The sequence below is a fragment of the Vigna radiata genome, chromosome 1, assembly GCF_000741045.1.
Source record: "Vigna radiata var. radiata cultivar VC1973A chromosome 1, Vradiata_ver6, whole genome shotgun sequence".
Lineage (NCBI taxonomy): Eukaryota > Viridiplantae > Streptophyta > Magnoliopsida > Fabales > Fabaceae > Vigna > Vigna radiata.
Window position 1 is genome coordinate 6,751,194 of NC_028351.1, and position 23,243 is coordinate 6,774,436.

The 23,243-nt window shown below is 29.9% G+C and overlaps 1 protein-coding gene and 1 pseudogene across 1 annotated transcript; both read left to right on the forward strand.

Annotated features, from left to right (window-relative positions):
- Positions 1 to 6,361: 6,361 nt before the first annotated feature.
- LOC106764066 (probable 3-beta-hydroxysteroid-Delta(8),Delta(7)-isomerase) lies at positions 6,362 to 8,850 on the forward strand. Its single transcript, XM_014648282.2, has 4 exons — positions 6,362 to 6,644; positions 7,742 to 7,885; positions 7,990 to 8,098; positions 8,288 to 8,850. The coding sequence occupies exons 1-4, from the start codon at positions 6,491 to 6,493 to the stop codon at positions 8,556 to 8,558; spliced, it is 678 nt and encodes a 225-aa protein (XP_014503768.1). The 5' UTR covers positions 6,362 to 6,490; the 3' UTR covers positions 8,559 to 8,850.
- Positions 8,851 to 15,846: 6,996 nt separating this feature from the next.
- On the forward strand, positions 15,847 to 21,861 carry LOC106771894 (annotated as a pseudogene).
- Positions 21,862 to 23,243: the final 1,382 nt, after the last annotated feature.

Genomic DNA, 23,243 nt, shown 5'->3' on the forward strand with positions numbered 1-23,243 from the left:
TTTGAAGCAGATATAACAGACACAGAATATATTTATATATCAGATTAAGAGATTGGAAACTCTATGCATCTTTTTCCTAGTTCACTACATTATCTTGCATATATATAGCCACCGGAAAAGTTCCATAGATTCACACTCACTCTTATGGCCCTGTTGTTGTTTATATCTGTCTGTGATCACCTTATCAAATGCAAGGCTGGACTTAGAAATTCCATTACCCTTTATAAAATATTAGTTTATCTCTTATCTAGCTGTTTAGCTATATATAGTTTAGAGTAGTTGCATATTCTTTCACAAGACATAAAGCTTGTTTAAACAAGTTTATTCTGTGAAGGATAATGATACTTTGACAATATTTTTTTCACAACATTTTAGTATCATTTATGTGTTATTCTTTGGTTGATTCAAAATTACTTTATGATCAATAATAATAATCATAAACACCAATATAGATCAATTACAGAATGACACAATGAAACGTAAATAGTATTAAAATGTTATGAAATAATGTTGTCAAAGTATTATTATTCTAATTGAAATGTGTTCTTGCATGTTAAGCACTAAAATGGGGACGTGACAACCTTAACTTAGTGCTTAGAATAATTAATCGTTAAACAAAAAAACATTTTGGTACGGCAGATAATATTCAAAGACTGGTAGAGTAAACTGGTAATCAACTCCGATGAATGATGTGCTGCTGGCAAATAGAGAATAAGAATGAAAAAAGAAAACGGTCAATATGATATTGGATTTGACTTTGACTTAAATTGTATAAATAATTATACGAATTGTAGATTAAGTTTGACAAAACATTTAATCTAAATTGTAGACGGAACTAGTTTATGCGAATTGATAAGTTGATTTTTTAATAAGTTTCAATTTTTTATTTATATTATCATGTTAACATTTTAAAATAACTTATCTAAATCCAACTTGTGTCTTATTATCTTACTCTTTATTTATATTTTTTTACAATCTATTTAACTTATTCATATTATTTCTTTATTGTTGCAATTTTTTTTTTCATTATGGATTTAGTGCTTTTTTACTGTGTTTTAATTGTTCACCTTTTGTATTTTTTACAAAACTTAATTGAGAAATGGTAACTATTTTATCAGCAAACATAATTAATGGTTCTCCCAAGTCACACTTATTATCAGCAAGAAAGAAAAGAAAATATAGGAAAAAACAAACTTTTTTTGGTCTGATCAACTTTGCTCAAATTCCTCAACTCCTTGTAATTTTTTTTCATCAATCAACATTCATACCTCTTACTTGCAAGAACACCAAGAGACTCGAATAAATACATTAGTCCAATTTTTATAAAAACTAAGATTTCAGAATTAAGATTGAAAAGATAAAGATGAAAAAAAAACACATATAGAAAAGTAAAATAGGAAAACGAAAAACACAAATGAAGAAATAAAGAAAAAAAGAAACAAAAATTGCAGAATGAGCACACTAACCAAACAATAGTTCCAGTATGTAGAATGATTATAATAGATTTCTCAAATAACCCCACTCAGATCCCTCTTGTTGCAAGATCACTTAGTACTCTCTTAAAGTGATAAATACTACTTTCCCTGTTCTCTAAGGTAAAAACACTCAGATCCCTCTTGTTGCGCCTATCTAAGCTTGACACACCTCACCCAACCCCTTGGCCTAAAAATGTATCAAAACTTGCATTAAGAACTAGAACAGTGGGGTCCAAATGCATAATCACGTCGTCTGTCACTCAGGTGACTAGTAATATCTGGGTTGATTTAGCTAGTTCGGCTGCTGAAAACTCATCCCTAGGACCTTCCAACAACTAGATCATGTTCTAAGGCTACCCCGAAACAAGCTTTAAGCACAAACCAAACCAGTGGAAAGTATAAGCATCTGTAGCAAACTGCATATAAGAAACACAAACAAAACACATACAATTGGCAAAGAATTCCACTTTCCCTGTTTTCTAAAGTTTGAACACTCGGATCCCTCTTGTTGTGCCTACCTAAGTATGACAAACCCTCACCCAATCCCTCGGTGTAAGAAGTCCATCAAAACTTGCCTTAAGTTCCAAAACAGTGAATCCAAACACACAATCTCATCCCTGGTGATTTGCACATCTGGTTTGATTTAGTTAGTTCTGCTACTGAAATCCCATCCTTGACGACTTTTAATAACTACATCAAGCTCAAAGGCATATCGTAGACAAGCATTAAGTTCAAACGATATCAATGGAAAGTCTTAAAAACTAAAGTCAATTGCAAACAAAACAACATTCAAAGACAAAACAAATAACAAAGTCTAAAAGAGCCATAAATGCCGAAATTCTCTTGTGTTAGAACACAAGTCCCCGGCAACGGCGCCAAAATCTTGTTGGCTGCAAAACCAATGGCAAGTGCACCGGTTGCAGCATAGCAAGTGATAAATATCGTTATCTCCCAAGGGACTTATGCAACACATGACAACTCTTCCTCCCATAACTCAATTAGACATCAAAGTGTACAAAAAACACAAGAAACTTTTTTTGGTATTTTTATCAAACAGTTGGTGTGCAAAGAATTTAACATAGAGTATTTACAATTTGTTAAGACCATAATTCATTCATTTCATTCTCATGCATTCACTAACATCTTAATTCCATCTAATAGGTGTTCAATTTCAGTTTTAGGTTCAATTCATATTTCTCAATACATCAAGAACCACAATTCATGCATGGGTGATCAATCCAAAGCAAACATTAAGCATAGAAATTGAATACTAACATATTGGAAAAGCATATAACATTAACATCACAAAATACATAAGAATTCCATGTTTTACAACTAATCTCAACAAATAGGAAAAGCCCTCCATGGTGGAGAACTTAGGGTTCTATAAAATTGAAGAGATAGGGAAGAAATTGGAACCAAAGAGAAGATGCATAACCTTTCACAAGGTTTTTAGCAGCTGCTCCATGTTCCATTTGTGCCTCCCCTTCGCATCTTTATCTCCAATTTGTGACCCATCTTCTTCCTCAACCCAAAAGGGGCAAAATCACCATTGATGAAGCTTGAAGACCCAAGGAGGGGTGGGAGAGCTTCCCAACACCCTAAACAGCCTCCAAGGGTCTCTCCCAATCTCTCTAGGTGGAGAATGAAGTGTAGGAGGAGAAGAATACCCAAAAGATCGCAAGATCCATGTTTAAATAATCCATTTTGACACATCAGCACCGTCGGCGCTCAGCTCCCTTCCCGAGGTGCCTGGGCCTGATTTTTCTGCACTGCATCTTGTTCTATTTTTCTGCAGATCTGCTTGCTCAAAAGGTGTCCAACATGGGTATTTGCTTCAAATTGATCTTTTGTTATCCCAACATGGTATTTTATTCCAATTAATCAAAACGCACAACAAAGATCGTATGAATACGATTTTGCACTTCTCCACAGATATAATTTGTTTCTTTATTCTAAGCAGTTATTCTATTATTGGTAATAAAGAACTTGCTCTTATTAACTCTTTGGTTCGAGAACTTATATATAATTTAAGTGACACAATAAAAGCATTTTCTATTCTTTTATTAACTGATTTATGTATAGGATTCCATTCAACCCATGGGTGGGAACTAATTATTGGTTTCCTTTATAAAGATTTTGGATTTGCTCAAAATGATCAAATTATATTCAAATCTTGCTTATTTTCCCCCACTAGAATTGTCTTCTATTCATTTATTTTACACACTCAAATAAAAATATTTGAGGTAAAAATAAGAATATACTAAATAAAACACAAAAAAAACTAAAAAACACACTAAACTTGAATATAAAACAAGATAAAAATATTATTCACCAAAATATATATACAAAAACACGTAAAATCAACCGTTATACCAATAAAATCACAACCTTTACATAAATTTATCCATTTTTCTCATAAGAAAACATTATAATTAACATAAATGATCTTGGATCTACGAAAAACCCGTGATTCGGTAAACAATATATTTGCTTCGGTACAGCAAAGGGAGACTATTTACATCTAATTAATTATCCTCTTTTACTTTTTTTTAAGTTTATATTAGAAAAAAAAAGTAACATCTAGACAAAAAAAATAATCTCTAAAAAATTATTCTAACTAATATCAAAAGAAAACTAACAACAAATTGCAATAATATAAAGTTCTAAACAAATTTTAATAAAAAAAACACGAATTTAAAAATATGAATATTTTCAAAATTTTAAATGAAAGTAAACATTATCTAGTTTTAAATAATTTAATTAATCTTAAGAAATTATACAATTCCAAGCTAATATAATATCACTCAAACCTTTTAAGAAAATAGACATATATTTGATATAAAATTTTCAAATTTTAAGAATGAGGTAATAGTTGAAATATCACTAGCGTATAATGTGACGCGTTCAATATCCACTAGCAATATTAGAAATGACCGGTGACAATTTTCTAAATAAAAATTTATCAAGACATCGGATTTAGACTTGTCTAACGTCAATTGATTATAAGACGTCGGATTTAGACTTGTCCAACGTCCAATTGGATAAATTTCGAGAAAATGTTTGGGGTGAATTCGTGAAAATAAAAATTTGGAAGGGATTGAAAATTCATTCACTTTATCTTAGTACGAGACCTTTTAAACTGTTCAAACTTTTCTTGAACGAAACTTAACGGTCAACATATGTAATCTTTCTTTTATTTTATACAAATACATGTTAATTAATTACTTAATGTGATTTTGACTTGTTTTGACCAATTATTTTAGTGTTTTTCTTTATAACTTTGTTATGCTTTGTTTCTGGAACACTTTATTCCTACCAATCCACGTTCAAAAAAGTTAATTTTTTATTTCAATAACTTGTTTATTATATTGTTGAACTTGCATGCTAAAATACGCGTCAAATATTTTTAATCTGACATAAATTTAATGTTTTTCTATATAATTGATATTTTTTAGACATTAAAAAAAATAGATGTCAAAATCTTTTTTCACTAGTGTAATAATTTTTAGTAATTCAATCACAATCATAAATGTAATTACATTTTTTTTTACCTTTTACTTAATCAACATATTTTCAATTCATCCTATTTAAGATGTTAACATATCGGATAAAGTAATCCGCTAACTTTAATTTCACTGTATAAAATATTAGTAGAGATTCATTTATTAGGAATGTAATTGAAATGAAGTTATTCTTAATCTCAATCTTCCATGCAGGAGTCATATATATATAATATATACACATGGATAATAAATATTTCATATCAAAATAATAAGATCCTTAGGACACTCATTAAAAATAATTAATAAATATTAAATTTTACAAAAAATTATAATTAACTTTGATATTAAATGAATTATGACCTCAATGACATTAATAGAATTTTTCTTTGTTTAGAGGATGTCAATATGTATTATACTTTGCTTTCGTTTTAATGTTATTAAAAATTAAGCATAAAAAAGTTTAAATTAACCGAAAAAACAACAAACATAAGAAAATAATAATAAATAACTAGTATATTAACTATTAAGTACTAAAGTGTTAAACATTTACAATTTAAAAAAAAATTATAAATTTAATATTTCATTGAGTTTTTTTTCCTCTCACCCATCTAAAAAACTTTTGTAACATTCATTTTTCATATAAATATCTTTTGCTTTTTTTTTATAAAGAAGTTAGAAATTCTAAAATGTTTATTTTGTGTTTAAAAAACAATCGTAAACATAAAAAATAAAAAGATACTTTTAAAATATCTGTGGCATAAATTTATATTATTTTAATTAATAAAATTAATTGTTACAAATTTATAAGAATGAACATTTTCCAAACAATAATATAACTTTCTCTCTTCCTCTCTCGTCATGAATTGTATCATATTAAATATCACGTTTCTCAATACAACTTATTAAAACAATATTTCCTTCTTTTTCATTGCCAAAATAAAATATAATTGTTGTTAAAATAATAATAAAAGAAATTGTTTTAATTGATGTATATACTTCTTTCTTAAAAAATATACTCAATTATGATTTTTTTTACATGAAAAAAATTATTCTTTTCATAACTATATACAGCATATTTCTCACTATCTCGATTTAAAAATAGTTATCTAAGCATATAATTTTTTACATTGTTTTCTTATCAAACTAAAATGATTACAATAATTTATTTTTAAAATTTAAGAATTAAAGTATATGAAAGTTTCAAACAGAATTAAAGTATAATATGCTTCTATATTCACTTATCATATTAAACTGTATTTTTTTTTTAAAAAAAATACAATTAATAAGAATATTTATTCACTATAATGAGTTTATTTATTTAAAAATATCTATAAAATATCATCGAAAATTCCGAATAATAATGTTAAAAAATTAACTAACGTAAGATGAAAGAAGTATTGTGCCACATCCCTTATCTCCTTTAACACACTCTCTCTGTCCAACTCATCAGTCAACACTAAGCAGTCTCTATACCCATTGCGACGCCAGGAGAAGCAGAAGAAGAAGAAGATGGATCCATCCCTAGTCTCGCAGGGTCACCCTTATGTCCCACTCGATTTGCACCTACCCGATTACTCTCCCTGCTTACTTTCCATGTCCAACATTATCTCCGTCTTCGCCTTCTCCTCGTTGCTCATCGTCTCTCTCATCTGGATTTTCTCAGGTTTCAACACTTTCTTCCCACATTTTCAGAACCCATCATCTTATTTCAAACTTTCTTATTTCAATTGTTTTCCTTTACAGATTTTAAACCTCTCTGTGGGGTCTGTGTGTCTGGTGAGGTTTTTGTCACCATGATGGGTCATGGTTTTAAAAAAAATAAAATTAAAAACCCTTTGTTCTAAACATTTCATTTCGGCTAAAGTTTGAGTATTTAGTGTTGGTTGCTTTTCAAAATTTGATTTTGGAGTGTTACTGAGAAACTGGTGGTTAGATGTTTCACATGTTTCAAGTGCCACAATTGAAAAGATTGCTTTTTTACCCTCTTTTGATTTTAAGTAGTCAGGATTAAAATAATCTGTCAAACATTTGCTTCTATGTTACCATTGCTGTATCTTCCAATCTTGATTTGCATATGTCAAACGTGTCTTCCAATCTTGATTTGCATCTGTCAAACATTTACTTCTCTGTGGAGTGTCTTCCAATCTATTTGCATCTGTCAAATATTGCCTCTCTATCTTACCAATGTGCAGTGTCTTCAGTCAAACATTTGCTTCTCTATTTTACTAATGTGCAATGTCTTCCAATCTATTTGCATCTGTCAAACATTGTTTCTCTGTGTTACGAATGTGCGTTGAATAGATCTGTTTTCTTTTTTGTTTTCCCATCTTGATCTGCTTTTGCTATGCTTCTGATTTATTGTTTAATAATGTGCTTTGGTATCAATATAATACAATCCAAAAGTAGTTGTTACCAGTTAACCATGTATTGTCTCTGAAACTATTTAACTGTGTGGTAGAACAAAATTATATGTGCTTTTGATGGAGACTTACAATTAAAGTTTTATCTTAGTAATCCAAGTAATAAAGATCTGTCATGTAATTGGAGAACAGTACCAAATGCACTTCTAAAATTGCATCTAAGTTTTGTCCTGACCAACAAGGACATTGGAAAGTATAATGTATTGGAGAGTGAAATTGATATGAGTGGTATGTTTAAGATGTTCGTGCTTTCCACTGTGATTGTTATTTGAATTTCTGTGATCAGGTTGTTGATAGTAGGTTTTCTGATTGTGTTTAGATGATTTTGTGTTTTTTTCAGGAGGTCTTAAGAAAAGGAAAGTTGACAGAGTGCTGATGTGCTGGTGGGCCTTCACAGGCCTTACACACATGATTCTTGAGGGCTATTTTGTTTTCTCACCTGAGTTTTTCAAGGATAAGAGTGGCTTCTACCTGGCTGAAGTTTGTAAGTTTGTTTAGCATTTGTCAGAAATGTATACAAATTGAAATTTGGATTTCCCTTTAAGGTATTTGCATTCTTTTAGCTGATGGAAGTTTTCTAATGAACAGGGAAGGAATATAGCAAAGGGGATTCAAGGTATGCTGGAAGGGATGCAGGAGTAGTTACTGTTGAAGGAATAACAGCTGTTTTGGAGGGTCCAGCTAGCCTCCTAGCAGTGTAAGTTGAACTTAAAGAACAAAAACTCTACTATGATAACTATAGTTGTGACACTGCTGTTAGAGAATTTTCATTAACTGAGTGACTGATTTCTGTTTCCAATAACATCTAACAAGACAAACACCTCTTGCTGTATTAAGTTTACATTGGATTGAATGTTTTATCTGCTCTTGTTTTTCATTTCTCCAGATATGCAATAGCTACAGGAAAGTCATACAGCTACATACTTCAGTTTGCCATTTCTTTGGGTCAATTATATGGAACTGCTGTCTATTACATCACAGCTATTTTGGAAGGTGATAATTTTTCTAGCAACACATTTTACTATTATGCATACTATATTGGAGCAAATTTCTCTTGGATTGTAATACCCTCTATCATTGCCGTCCGCTGTTGGAGGAAGATCTGTGCAGCATTTCGGCTTCAAGGAAGTCAGACAAAAAAGCCTAAAGCTCATTGATGCAGACATTTGAGTTTTAGGATAACACTGTTGTAAGAATTATGTGAATCGATTCTCTTGAACTACACATGTAATTTGAGGAGGTGATGTTTTATGTTTTGAACAACTATTTCTGAAACATTGGTGTGAAATGTTTGGTGTGGTACATGGCAACACATAGACACTTGTGTAATTTTTATTTAGAGTTTGATAGTGTTTAAATTTGAGTACTGTATTTATTTCTTAACATTAAAAAGTATACAAAACATTTAATCATATTGCACATCAAGAAATCCTGTTCTTCATTCAGCAATCTCAAGCTTCCCATGAAGATGCTATGGTCTTTAAGAAATTACATATATGCATTAGTTTTGAGTAATTTTATTAGATTCCTTAAGAGTGCCTGATAGTATACTTTTTTTTTTTTTAAGATTCTCCATTTTTTTTTCACTTGTATTTTTGTTCTAACAATCTTTTTCTGCAGAGAAACTTATTGCTGACTATTCAAATGACTGATATTGTTTGTTGCAAAAGTGGTTTATTTATGCTTGATTTGTTGTTTCAATTTCTATTAAAGTGGTAAAATCTGTCAGTTTGTTTGATTTTGGTCCATCAATTTCTATAATTATTAATTAAAAAATAATTTGTAAGAAATTGAGAGTAAAAGTAATTCGTTTATGTTATTGTTGAAGTAAATCAATCCCTAGTATATATATTAATAGTATTATTTTATATTTGAATATTTTACTAAAAGATGATATTAAGTAAAGTATTTCAATTTATTATAACATTCTATATATTTAATTTTTTAATAATAATATAATAAAAATTAACAATTAACGTTATAAATATTAATAAAAATATATGAACACTATCCTCAAAACGTGCATAGGGCTTAATCAAAGGAGAATCAATATACCTAAATAATAAAAAAAAACAAATAAAGCAACTACAAAATATACCCTAACCGAAAGCAAACATATGGATTAAAGTGAATTGATATCCTATTTTTAAAACTTTCAAATGTTAGGTTTAATTCAATGCTATATTCAAAACTTTCACATGTTAGGTTTAATTCCGCACAACAGATGTAGAAAACAAAAAGGTTAATCATACAGCCATTGATTAATTCTGTTTTGAAAAATATTCTTTAACAATATTTTTTTGACAATATTTTAATACTATATCATTATGTGATTGGTCTAAAATTTTTACATTTAATAATAATAATAATAATTATAAATATCAATACGAACCAATCACGTAATAATACGTAAATGATATTAAAATATTATTAAAATATCATTACATATTGTATATCCTCAATCAATTAGATAAAATAAAAAATAAAAAGAAAGAAAAGTATCATTATGAAAAAAAAAGTGAAAAAACACATGTGGGTTGTCCTTCTAAACATGCTATTTGTTCTGGTCCCATGTGCTTTCACATCAAAAGTTTGAAGATCACGTGAAACTAATAATTTCAAGGTTTCCTTTTCTCCTTTCATATCTTAATTTTTATTGTTAATTTAGTTTTTATTTTATTTTAAAAAAATTAATATAACTTTTTCTTTTCATAAATTGGTATTGTTTGGAATTGATTTTTCCAATCCTTCAATCTCTAATTTTACTCATTATACCTTCAGGTTACCTTCCAAAATCCTATTAAAACTAAAATCAACCACCTAAACCCATCCTATTAAAAGTAGTATTAAAAGTAAGACAATGATACTTTAATAATTTTTTTTACAATATTTTAACATCATTTTCATATTATTTTGTGATTAGTCTAAAATTATTTCATAATTAATAATAATAATTATAAACATTAATATGAATCAATTACAAAACACGTAAATAATATTAAAATATTTTTCAAAATATTATCAAAATATCACTATACTTAAAAGTACCATTCATTTGCTGCTCTTTTGGTCATAACAATAACAATGAAAAATCCCATTCCATACCCATCTAGAAACTAAGAAATCATGGTGAAGAGGTAAAATCTGAAATAGTTCAAATAATTCACACACACACATTGGTCATAACAATAAACAATGAAAAATAACTAGTGCAAAAATGCTGATTAACGTCGGTTATTTTGAGCTTTTAACGTCTACAAAAGAAACGACGTCATTTTCGATGACGTCAATGGGACGTCGGACATGAATATAACCGACGTCTAGGACTAATTGGACGTCGGGTGTAGGACTAACTCGACGTCGGGAGTAGGACTAACTGGATGTCTAAAATCATTATATAAACGTCAGTCTGAGCAATAACCGACGTCTAAAAGGTACTATAGACGTCGGTATATACATTAACCGGCGTCTAATCTAATGGCTGCGTTTTAGTACAGTTTTGTTCCCGTCTTTGGATAACCTAGCAGCACAATCTCCTTTTGCTAGTTTCCCCTCAAAAAAAGCTTGCGTCTTTTGAATTTCTTATGGATCTTTTCAACCCGAAACTGAACCTGGGTTGTTGCTTAGTTCCATTTTCATCCACAAGAGAAAAAAATCACAGTGAAACGATAACTAGGCAACGACCCATGGTCGTTTTTGGGTTGAAATGATCAAAAGAAATTCACTAGACGCCGCTTTTTCTGGGAGGCAGCTAGCAAATGGAGAATGTGTTACTACGTTATCCCGAGAAAGGAACAAAATTGTACTAAAACACAACACAAAGAAAACAAATTGTAATCAGTTGAACCAGAAGATAATCGATGAAAGATTAAACAAAGTTTCAACGGTAAGCATACAAAAAAACCACACACCTGGGATGCCGTAAGAGAGAAAAAGGAGAGGAGGCAGACGATATATCAAAAACAACAATGGAATGTCGCAAGAGAGAAAAAGAAGAGGTGTCGTAAGCGAGAAAAAGAAGAGGTGCCGCAAATGAAAAAGGAGAAGAGGAAGACGATATTAGAAACTGAATAATGCGAAGAGTTTGCAGTTTATTTAAAATGAAATTGGGCGTCGGTTGCTCTAGAAACCGACGAGTCACCTAGACGTCGGTTATCTCACTAATATGACGTCCAAGTTAACATTTAAACTGACTTTTTGAATATCCATTAGACGTCGGCTTCGAGGAGAGCCGACGTCTAGGAAGCTGAACCGATTGACGTTTGATTTCCTGTCAGGGATGTTCATGACAGTTGTGTTAGGGCGCCAACGTCTATAGTAACTAGACATCGGTGCCCCTCTAGCCGACGTCTAGGGCTCTCGAGTTTGGTGAACATAATTAATTACAGACAGATAGACGTCGCTTCCGCTCAATACCGAGGTCTAAGTTGAAGAATTTTTTATCTTCCCGCCTTCCAGACAGGCCTTAGACGTCGCCCTTTGACTACGTGACGTCTAAGCGCTTGGGAATTAGGTGAAGAGCATTAATTGCAATCCAGTAGACGTCGGCCCCCGTTAACACCGACGTCAATGGACTGTCTTATCACCTACCTCAGGCCATTAGACGTTGGTTTGCGGCAGTGGGGACGTCTACAATATTATAGACGTCGCCTTACCTTAAATTCGACGTCTAGTTTACCAAGCTATTTACGATAATGCCACCGTCCACTCATACATGTCGGGTTACCAGCAAACCGATGTCTACTGGGTGACGTTAACAGCGTTTTTGCACTAGTGAATCCCATTCCATACCATCTAGAAACTAAGAAATCATGGTTAAAAGGTAAAATCTGAAATAGTTAAAATAATTTTATATCAATTTAAATATATATACTAATTTGAAATTCAGACATGAGTTGAAATGCTTCCCTGAACATGGAGTAATGCAGAATATTACGTGATTTAGTTAACTTGTGTCTCGTTAGTTAATGCTTCTCTGTGTATATAAATATAAGCATGGGATTTACGTAGAGTTTAATTCTGATAAAATTTACAGCTTCTTTTCTCTGTTACAGAAGCTGGAATATTATCTATATCTATGACGTAAGTAACGAGATTGTTTAAAGTAATTGTTAAGAATGAAACTATAAGTCTAACTTAATCTTATATAATTAGATTTTTCATTCATTTATATATTTTAAATTGAGACTTGCAACACATTCTCTCACGCCAAAATATATATTATTTTAAACGTTAGACTAGACATTAATAAATGATCCGATACCAGTTCGATAGTAAATAGAACAACATATCCAACAAACAACAAATATCGTTATAGTATACTATAACTATAACTTTAATATGATATTGTGAAATGACATTCAAAACTTGTATATATAATTACAAAAAATAAGTATATGTGAAACATTAGAGAAAATATATTTCTGAAAACAAAAACTGTACAATCCCTACTTCCTATCACAATCCTAAAAATTAGCTAATATAGTAAATCAATCTATATTTGATAAGAATCAACTAAGGAAGGAATAAGATGAAGATGTATATTATGATATATGTGTTAAAACTGACCTGTGATAATTCCTTGAGTAACTTGTTCTGCAGTGGAAGAAGCTGATCCAAAGCTCTGAATAAAATGTGAAACCTCAAAGCCTCCCTTCTGAGGTTTTTACATATAGGAATACATTATGCAGTTGCCATGACAGATTGTAAATCCTTCTCTTATTCACAACTGCATTTAATTATCACCGTTGAAACTCTGTTCACACATTCAATCACTTACCTACTCAAAACTATTCAACTTCTTAAACACGTCATTTTCTTATTAGGGTTATGTTATGTCAGCTGCTTACAAAACTTGTTTCATCACTATTTCTTTATCTTCCAACTTTTACAAAATCTCCTTTTTCACTTACATTCAACTTACAGCTTCATATAATATTACTTTATTGTAATATTTTGTTTTTTTTTTTTATTCTTATTACATTAAGTATAATATTTACAAGTATCAAACTCCCAAAAAATAGTAACATCTCAAATATGATAATTAACTATAATAATATTATTTTAAATGTTGGTTTAAGATCAGAATTTCAAGCTCAAATGTTGAGTTTGGCTCAGATATTATATGGATGAAATATTAAAAAAAAAATTCAATTTATATCATACCGGTAAATTCAAAATTTTTCTATTTACTCACCATTTAAGCACTTTTTTATTTATTTATAAAAATATAAAATTCAGTAATTTTTGGGAAGCAATTTACCTCAAAGTTATTTTTATGAAATATTCATTATATTCAAATATAAAGGGAAAAATAAATATAATATCATGAACACCATTATTTTCATTTAATAATTAAAACCCATGCTTCATATATTCGAATGTCTCTATCTCAATTTTAATAACTAAAATTATAAATCATTACCGAGGCACAATAATTTTGTTGAAAATAATATGAACAAAATTGTTATAGTAATAAACTAAAATTTGATCCTAACACCAAAACCACTCAACATTTATTATTTAATAATTTAGAACATTCATGAAGGTAGTTAGCTTTGTTTGTATTAGTTTCCCTTTTGGGAAAGGTAAAGGGACCACACAGAAAATCCTTTTCACAAAAACTTTATCATTCAAATTGTGACATTAATTCACTCGTGATTGTTATTGTCCCACTTCATTCAAACTACATCACCATGCCATATTATATATATATATATATATATATATATATATATATATATATATATATATATATATATATATATATATAATATTCTTATAAAAATAAAAATAATTTATGCATGAACTACTGGCAAAGTAATTGGACTTCTCAAAGAAAAAAAATTCAATGGCATAACTATTTTAAAATTTAAGTAAAGTTTTGAAAAAAATTTCATGAGCCAAAGATTTTTTTTATTATTGTCATCATCATTATTATTTACATATTCCTTTAACACTATAATGTAGGAATCATCTTGGTGTTTGTAGATTATCCTAAGGTGTTTTAAGAAATGTTTAGTATCATAGTTTATCCAAATATGATGAGAAATATAGCTGAAATTAATGACTATTCATCTATGTTATATCTATGAATTATATTTATATCTTCTTGTGTAGTAAATTTATAATATTTATTACAAATCAAATAATATAATTCATAGATATAAATAAATAAACAAATAAAATCTCTAATAAAAAATGTCATTACTTTCCTTCATCTTCCTCCACCTATTACTAAATATTCATTTTGCAAAATTTCTAGAAAACAAAACACCACTAAATAAAAACAGTACCTTTTTCAATTGAAAAAGTCTTAAATATTACCTTGAATCTTTCATCCATGTAAGAATGTAAGAATTGATTTCAAAAAATATAGAATCGATGAAAGAAAGGTGGATGAAGATGGAGAAAGGCGGTGGAAGGTAATGAGAGACCAAACATAGGAACATCATTGACATGGAACATAGGATTCCTATTACATTTTTCTTAATTCAACATTACATTATCCTGCTTTGCTTTTAAAGGTAAAAGTAGTCACGTTTCTCATATCACATTCAACGCCATTCCGTGCCGCCCAATACCATCGATGACTATCTTAGGGTTCAGGGCCAAACACGATAGAAGGAAACCAATTCGCCACTATTAAATAAATAAATAAACCGATTGACATCTATAACAAATAATTTACTAAATAAATAAATAAACATCTAAAACAGATAATAAAAAGATAAATATCAGTCTAAACAAGAATGTTATACAGAGTTATCCCGTCTCAAATCAAAAATATGTATACTATTTCAAATTATATTAATGTAAACTTTATTAAATTTTGCAAGATATATATTAAAGTTGAGTGCCTGAAATGGTCTCTTATGCTTGTAATGTCATCTTTAGTTTGAGCCTCAAAATTATATTACCATTTATGTCTTTCACATTATATCTATCGGCTTTTTTGTGGTGTATAAGGATTCACACTAGACACGTCAAAAAACTATTAAAAAAATTGTTAAATTTTTTTTTTTATAATGAAACACGTGTCATTATTTTATTAATATATTTTAATTTATATTTAAAAAAATATTTAAAACAGACCAATTACAAGATATCATTTATGTTTTATGTTTTGTAAAAAAGTTATAAGAAAATAATTGTTAAAATAAGAAAATAATTGTTAAAAGAACCTTCTCTCAAACTATTTATCATCACTTGTAGCTCTTTTTGCCACTGGAAAATTCGCAGCTTTTGTTTCATTTTTCCCCTGTTTATCGAAGGTGGTATTTAAGATGAGAATCACTTCAACCTAAAAATAGTTTATACATAAATTTGTTAAAAATTTTAAGATTTCGAATTAAATAGTTCAATTTTTTAAAAAAGCATTTTAAAAAAATCTATTCAAATTTATGTCAAATAATATATACTAATTATTTTTTATTTTCACATAAAAAAAGAGCGTGGTCTATAAATAAAGCAAAAGGATTCAGAAATGTTGCTTGAAGCAAATAAAGGATTCAGAAATGTTGCTTGAAGCAGTAGCTATCCTTTTCATCATACTCTCATTCATTGTTTTCGTGTTTCAAAACAAACATGATGGGAGAAGTGCACCACCAGGTCCCAAACCCTTGCCAATTATTGGTAACCTTCACATGCTAGGAAAACTCCCACATCGAACCCTTCAATCTCTTGCCACAAAATATGGTCCCATAATGTCCTTAAAGCTAGGGCAGATCCCAACCATAGTTGTTTCTTCCCCACAAACTGCAGAACTGTTCCTGAAAACCCATGATGTTGTTTTTGCCAGCAGACCCAAAATCCAAGCCACTGACTTTCTTTGTCATGGCAGCAAGGGTTTGGCTTTTTCTGAGTACAGTGCCTATTGGCGCAACGTCAGGAAAGTGTGCACTGTGCAGCTTCTGAGTGCCTCAAAGGTTGAGATGTTTGCTCCTCTGAGGAGACAAGAGCTGGGAGTGTTGGTGAAGTCGCTGAAAAATTCTGCAGCATCAGCTGAGGTTGTGGATCTGAGTCAGTTGCTGGGAGAGCTTATGGAGAACATCGTGTTCAAAATGGTGTTGGGGAGTGCCAAAGATGATAGATTTGACTTAAAATGGCTGATTCTTGAAGTGATGAACTCGGTTGGAGCTTTCAATCTTGCAGATTACATGCCCTGGGTTGGGGTGTTTGATCTTCAGGTATCATATTCAATCACATATCTTGCAGCTACAACTTGTTAGCATTTCACTCAATTTTCATGACATTATGGAGTGGTTTAATAATATATAGCCAAATGAATTTGAAGCAACTTAAAAAATAAATACTTTTGACACACGCTATTTTTTATATTTACTTGATATTATTCTTCTTTATCTTTTACTTTTTTTTAAATAATATACATATAAAATTTTACATTTATATGACATTGTCTTTTCTTTTTTTTACCATCTTTTTTCTTAAACAAATTTTAAAAATTTATTATTTTATTTATTATATATCAAATAAATATAAAAATATATCAGTCAAATATTACGAAAGTTTATTCTTTTATGATTATTTTAGATTTCTAACTTCTGTTAAGTGTAAATATCTCTCACCTTACCCTTATATACTCTTACTCTAATGGTTTCCCCTTTAGCAGAAGTGTGCAAAAGTTGGTCTTACTTTTAAAAACAAAAATGTGTCTTAAATTTTAGAAAAGTATTTTGGTTAAATATTTTTTTAAGAAAATTATTAGACATGCTGCATGTCAAGTGTCAATGGTTTTATAATTTTTTTTAAGTTCAAAAAAATAATTAAGCTTAAAGATAATAATTTTATATCATAAATTATCAATTTAAAGTTATATAAACGATACTTTTATACTAATTAGATTAACATTAAAACACGTTATAGGAATAAAATAGGCATAAGTTTTTAAATGTATTTATTAAATATGTGTAAAAAGTATGTTTATCAAAGTATCATTATTATTAAATATTATTATTTTAACATTTAATGAGTTTTTAAACATATTGAGCCTTCATTTTTTATCTTTTAATCTATCTCTTCCTTTAGAAATAAAGAAAAATAACTATTTTTCTACAATTAAGGTGGTGCATAAAAATATTTTCAAATATTTAGTAGCAGGAAACAATTGATCAGTAGCTTTCTTTTCTGGTGGATAGATCATCATGATGTCTTTCACTGATTACTTGGGACCACAACAAAAAAACACAAACTCATAATATATATATATATATATATATATAAATAAGTGATCTCAAAAAATTGTTTACACCACTTATTCATGGTAGTGTTTATCTAACTTTTTACATACTTTCCATCATTGAATAAAAGTACTAACTCCATATATAATGGAAACGTTTGTCGGTAATGTCCGGACAAAACAATATTCACAGAAAATATCTTTTCACATTCACGGACCACCAACCAATATGCCATTAATTTTTGAGGTAGTATGATTATTTCGAAAACAAATTTTTGTATTTATAAAAGAATAATAAATAAAATGGTTTATGTAAAATAATGTAAAATTTTAATAGATATGAAACATATTTATAAAATTTGTATCTTTTATACATGCAACCAACCACTGTACAGGGACTAACAAGAAGATTAAAGAAAACAACCAAGTTATACGACGAGCTGTTGGAGAAAATAATCCAAGAACACGAGAGTAATCCATATGATAAAGATAAAGAACGCAAAATGGACTTTGTGGATATTTTAGTGTCACTCATGCACCAATCTAATGATGATCAGAATCATCAAGATGTCATTGATAGAACAAACGTAAAAGCTATCATATTAGACATACTAACTGCAGCATTTGACACCTCTTCTACAACAGTAGAATGGGCCATGTCACAACTCTTGAGGCATCCGATTGTTATGAAGAAACTTCAACAAGAGCTAGAACATGTGGTTGGAATGAACAGACATGTAGAGGAAAATGACTTGGAACACTTGTCTTATTTGAACATGGTGGTGAAGGAAACGCTAAGGTTACATCCAGTTGCACCTTTGCTATTACCTCGTGAGTGTAGAGAAGATGTAACTATTGATGGCTATTTGATAAAGAAAAAAACAAGGGTTATGATAAATGCTTGGGCTATAGGGCGAGATCCTAAAGTTTGGGACAGAGCTGAGATTTTTGACCCTACAAGGTTTGAGAATAACAACGTAGATATTCGTGGAAAGGATTTTCGCATTTTACCATTCGGGTCGGGTCGAAGAGGGTGTCCTGGGATTCATTTGGGTTTAACCACTATTAGTCTTGTTTTGGCTGAATTAGTGCATTGTTTTGATTGGAAGCTTCCATTGGGCATGTGTTGTGATGAGTTAGACATGGAAGAGATATTTGGACTCACCACACCCCGAAAGAAGCATTTGCTCACTATACCAGTTTATCAACTTGCCATTTAGGTTAAGAGAGGGTTGATTTCAGTTTCAATTTGAGACATGTGACATATTTTACAATATGATTAAATAATTTGAACAATGATTTTGTTGTTGCATTTAAGTGATGGAGTGTGTCATCCATTCAATGGTTCAAGTGACAATGATGATTTTTACTGTAATTTGAGATATCGTTTTCATAGAATTTTTTACAAGTTTTTGTTTTATAACTTGTTTCAGTATACGTAAGGGTGACAACTACGCCTTCAAAATTTCATTCTGTCATCTTTCTTAACTTTGTTTTACTTTTTCTAATGTCTTATTTTTTTTTAAATGCTCTCTTAACTTATTTCTATTATAAATTACAATATGTAATATATAATTCAAAAATATGCTTCACTTTTAAACGCAACATTTCTTTTTTATTTTCACATCAAATAACATTGTGGTCTATAAATGCTCTAAACTCATATCTTATTTCTCATAAGCAACCAAACTATTAAGAAATGTTGCTTGAAGCAGTAGCTATCTTCGTCATCACACTCTCATTCATTGTTTTTGTGTTCCAAAGAAAACACCATGGGAGAAGTGCACCAGGTCCCAAACCCTTGCCAATCATTGGTAACCTTCATATGCTAGGAAAACTCCCACATCGAACCCTTCAAGCTCTTGCCACAAAATATGGTCCCATAATGTCCTTAAAGCTAGGGCAGCTCCCAACCATAGTTGTGTCTTCCCCACAACTGCAGAACTGTTCCTGAAAACCCATGACATTGTTTTTGCCAGCAGACCCAAAATCCAAGCCACAGAACTTCTTTTTTATGACAGCAAGGGTTTATCTTTTTCTGAGTATGGTGCATACTGGCGCAACGCGAGGAAAGTGTGCACTCTGCAGCTTCTGAGTGCCTCAAAGGTTGAGATGTTTGCTCCTCTGAGGAGAAAAGAACTGGGAGTGTTGGTGAAGTCGCTGAAAAATTCTGCAGCATCAGCTGAGGTTGTCGATCTGAGTCAGTTGCTGGGAGAGCTTTTGGAGAACATCGTGTTCAAATTGGTGTTGGGGAGTGCCAAAGATGATAGATTTGACTTAAAATTGCTGGTTCACGAAGTTTTGAACTTGGTTGGAGCTTTCAATCTTGCAGATTACATGCCCTGGTTAGGAGTGTTTGATCCTCAGGTATCAAATTCAAGCAGCTATAACTTGTTAGCATATGCATCCATCGGATCAATTTTCATAAGATGATTAACTGATGTAATAATATATATATATATATAAAATCAAATGATAAATAAACTTATTAAATAATAAATTTTAAGTCTAACTTAATTTTATTTAATTAATTTATTTTGTAAAATAAGATTTAAACGAAATTGATTTTCAACCATTTACAAAAATATCAGTTTTCGTATAATAAGTCATCAATTATATATTAAAAAAATATTTTAATAAATCAATAAAGAAAATGACATATATATTGTGTAAAAATATTATAAAATATCTGTATGACCTGTCCTTATATTATAGTGTCACGACAAATCTCATGAGGAACTTTGTTTTTGTTTTCTGGTGGATAGAGACTATATATGATATGGAGGACCTGTCCTACCAATCTTTAACCAATCACTTACAACCACTAGAAATTCATATGCCTATTTTCTACAAAAAGTTCAACCTTACGTTTCTTTTTATCTAATTTGTCTCTGTCCCACCCACCAACTATAAAACATTTATACTTTTATTAAACAAAATATATTTATTTTTTAAAAGTAAATTCATATTAAACATCATTCTAAAAAAATATTAAAACAAACTAAAACATAAAGAAAGAAAGAAAAATATGATACACAAAATCCATAGTACGATTACATTACATAGAAAAAAAATAATAAATATAAAGTGAATGTAAAAATTCAGTTTTAAGATAATATAATCACTAAAGCTATTAAACTTTGCTATAAATCATGATTAATTCACATCTATCCTTTTCTTTTTCTATACTAAACTTTACAATTACATAAATTATTATTTTAGTATACTATAATAAAAATAAATGAACTAATGTGTTTTAGAAACAATGATATTAAGGTTTATTTATCCCTTATACATGCAACAATTGTGCAGGGAATAACAAAAAGATTAAAAAAAGTAGCAAAGTCATTTGATGAGCTATTGGAACAAATAATTCAAGAACATGAAAATAATCTATATGACGAAGATCAAAATCGCAACATGGACTTTGTGGATATTTTGTTGTCACTCACGCACCAATCCAATGATGTTCAGAATCACCAAGACGTCATTGATAGAACAAACGTAAAAGGTATTATAATAGACATCATAAGTGCAACATTTGACACCTCTTCCACAACAGTAGAATGGGCCATGTCACAACTCTTGAGGCATCCAACTGTCATGAAGAGACTTCAACAGGAGCTAGAACATGTGGTCGGAATGAATAGGCATGTGGAGGAAAATGACTTGGAACAATTGTCTTATTTGAACATGGTGGTGAAGGAAACACTAAGGTTACACTCGATTGTACCTTTGCTATTACCTCGTGAGTGTAGAGAAGATATAACTATTGATGGTTATTTGATAAAGAAAAAAACAAGGGTTATAGTAAATGCTTGGGCTATAGGGCGAGATCCTAAAGTTTGGGATATGGCCGAAATTTTTGACCCTGCAAGGTTTGAAAATAACAACATAGATGTTCGTGGAAAGGATTTTCGGATTTTACCATTTGGGTCAGGTCGAAGAATGTGCCCCGGAATTCATTTGGGTTTAACGACGATTAGTCTTATTTTGGCTGAATTGGTGCATTGTTTTGATTGGAAGCTTCCACTGGACATGTGCTGTGATGAGTTAGACATGGAAGAGATATTTGGACTCACCACACCAAGAAAGAAGCATTTGCTCACTAGACCAGTTTATCGACTCGCCATTTAAGTTAAGATAGGGTTGATTTTAGTTCCAATTTGAGACATGTGACACATTTAAATTTTATGATAAATTAATTTGAACAATGATTTTGATTTTGTATTTATGTGATCGAGTGCTTCATCCATTTAATGGTTTAAGTGTAACTATATTTGTTTGTCGTATGTGAGAATATAGATTTTCTGTTTGTGGTTTTGGAATTGTGATATTTTGCATTGATGACATTGCTTTCTAAGTGATGATTAAGGAGTCTTTTAAGAATTCAAATGAGTTAAAAGTTTTCATTACTTAAAAAAAATAATATGATGTACAATATACAAATAGAAAAATCTATATTTATTAGGTTTGTTGAATTTAAAAATTTGTTAAGAAAAACTATTTTGAGTTTAAGATTTTCAAAATAACTGTCTTTATTTTATTTTAACTTACCTGCAAGAAAAAGGAGAGGAATATAAACATGTTTATATGTAAAAGCCATGATAAAATGTAACACAAATATTTTGAGAACACAGCGAAGAGATAATAATGTAATGACATGTTTATTGTAATTAAAGTCACCATTTTCATAGTTTTTTTTTACCAGTTCTATTCCATAATTGATCATTTATTTTTTTTATTTATGTTTTTTGGAATTTAAGTTTCTATAAAATAGGCTAAATGCTATTAAATGATATACCAATATCTTACATCACAAAATTGTCTAACCTAGACATAAAAAACGTCAAATGTTATAGAGCTCCTAATTGAATATCTAATCGCCATATGATCTGATAAAAAAGATAAAGCGTATAAACATAAGTTTCGCTAAATATAACTAAACATGTTTTTACCAAATGAGTTGAGATATGCCAATATGTTTTAAACACGTAAACGATTACCTACATTTAAAATATTTATTGTTGTACGAAAAAACACTTCTTTGTTTGTAAGTTTTGCTCTCTTTATTTGTGCAGATTTGTACAAAATCTTTGCTCAAATTCTTGCAAAAGATGGATAAAGACGTTAAGAGATAGAAAGACATTCTTTAAACTTTCTTTACAGCTTTTAGTTATGAAGAACCAAAGAAACTACTTCTGGAGAAATCTTTGATAAAGCACACTCACTCTACAATGACTTGGGTCTGACTGTACCTACCTTAAAAGGCTATGAAATTTACATGGAGTCAACTCTAACGATTATCTCTTAAAGAAGATTATATAAAGATTATTCACTGAAGAGAAGAAGAAGAAAACAATTCTTTGAATCTTTACGTTATTGTTATTCCTCTAAGTTCATATTGTTTAAAGTATTTCATTCAAAGAGAAGGAATCTTTTACAAATTTTCATAAGTTCATTGTATTATTTTTATATCATTTCTAAGAGAGTTATCTTTTGTCTTGTAAGAACTCAAAACACTCAAAAGTGAATTCAAACACTTGTATTATTTAACTCAATGGAGTTAAAGGTTCTAGACAATTAAACTCGTCTAGTTAGATTAACTATAATGTTTTGATTAGAAGTGATTGATAATATTCGT

What these genes read in the sequence shown, in the direction of transcription:
- LOC106764066 (XM_014648282.2), top strand. Translation starts at nt 6,491, where the DNA reads ATGGATCCATCCCTAGTCTCGCAGGGTCACCCTTATGTCCCACTCGAT. An exon ending in TCTCATCTGGATTTTCTCAG is followed by an intron (nt 6,645 to 7,741) that starts GTTTCAACACTT and finishes TGTTTTTTTCAG; the next exon opens with GAGGTCTTAAGAAAAGGAAA. An exon ending in CCAGCTAGCCTCCTAGCAGT is followed by an intron (nt 8,099 to 8,287) that starts GTAAGTTGAACT and finishes TCATTTCTCCAG; the next exon opens with ATATGCAATAGCTACAGGAA.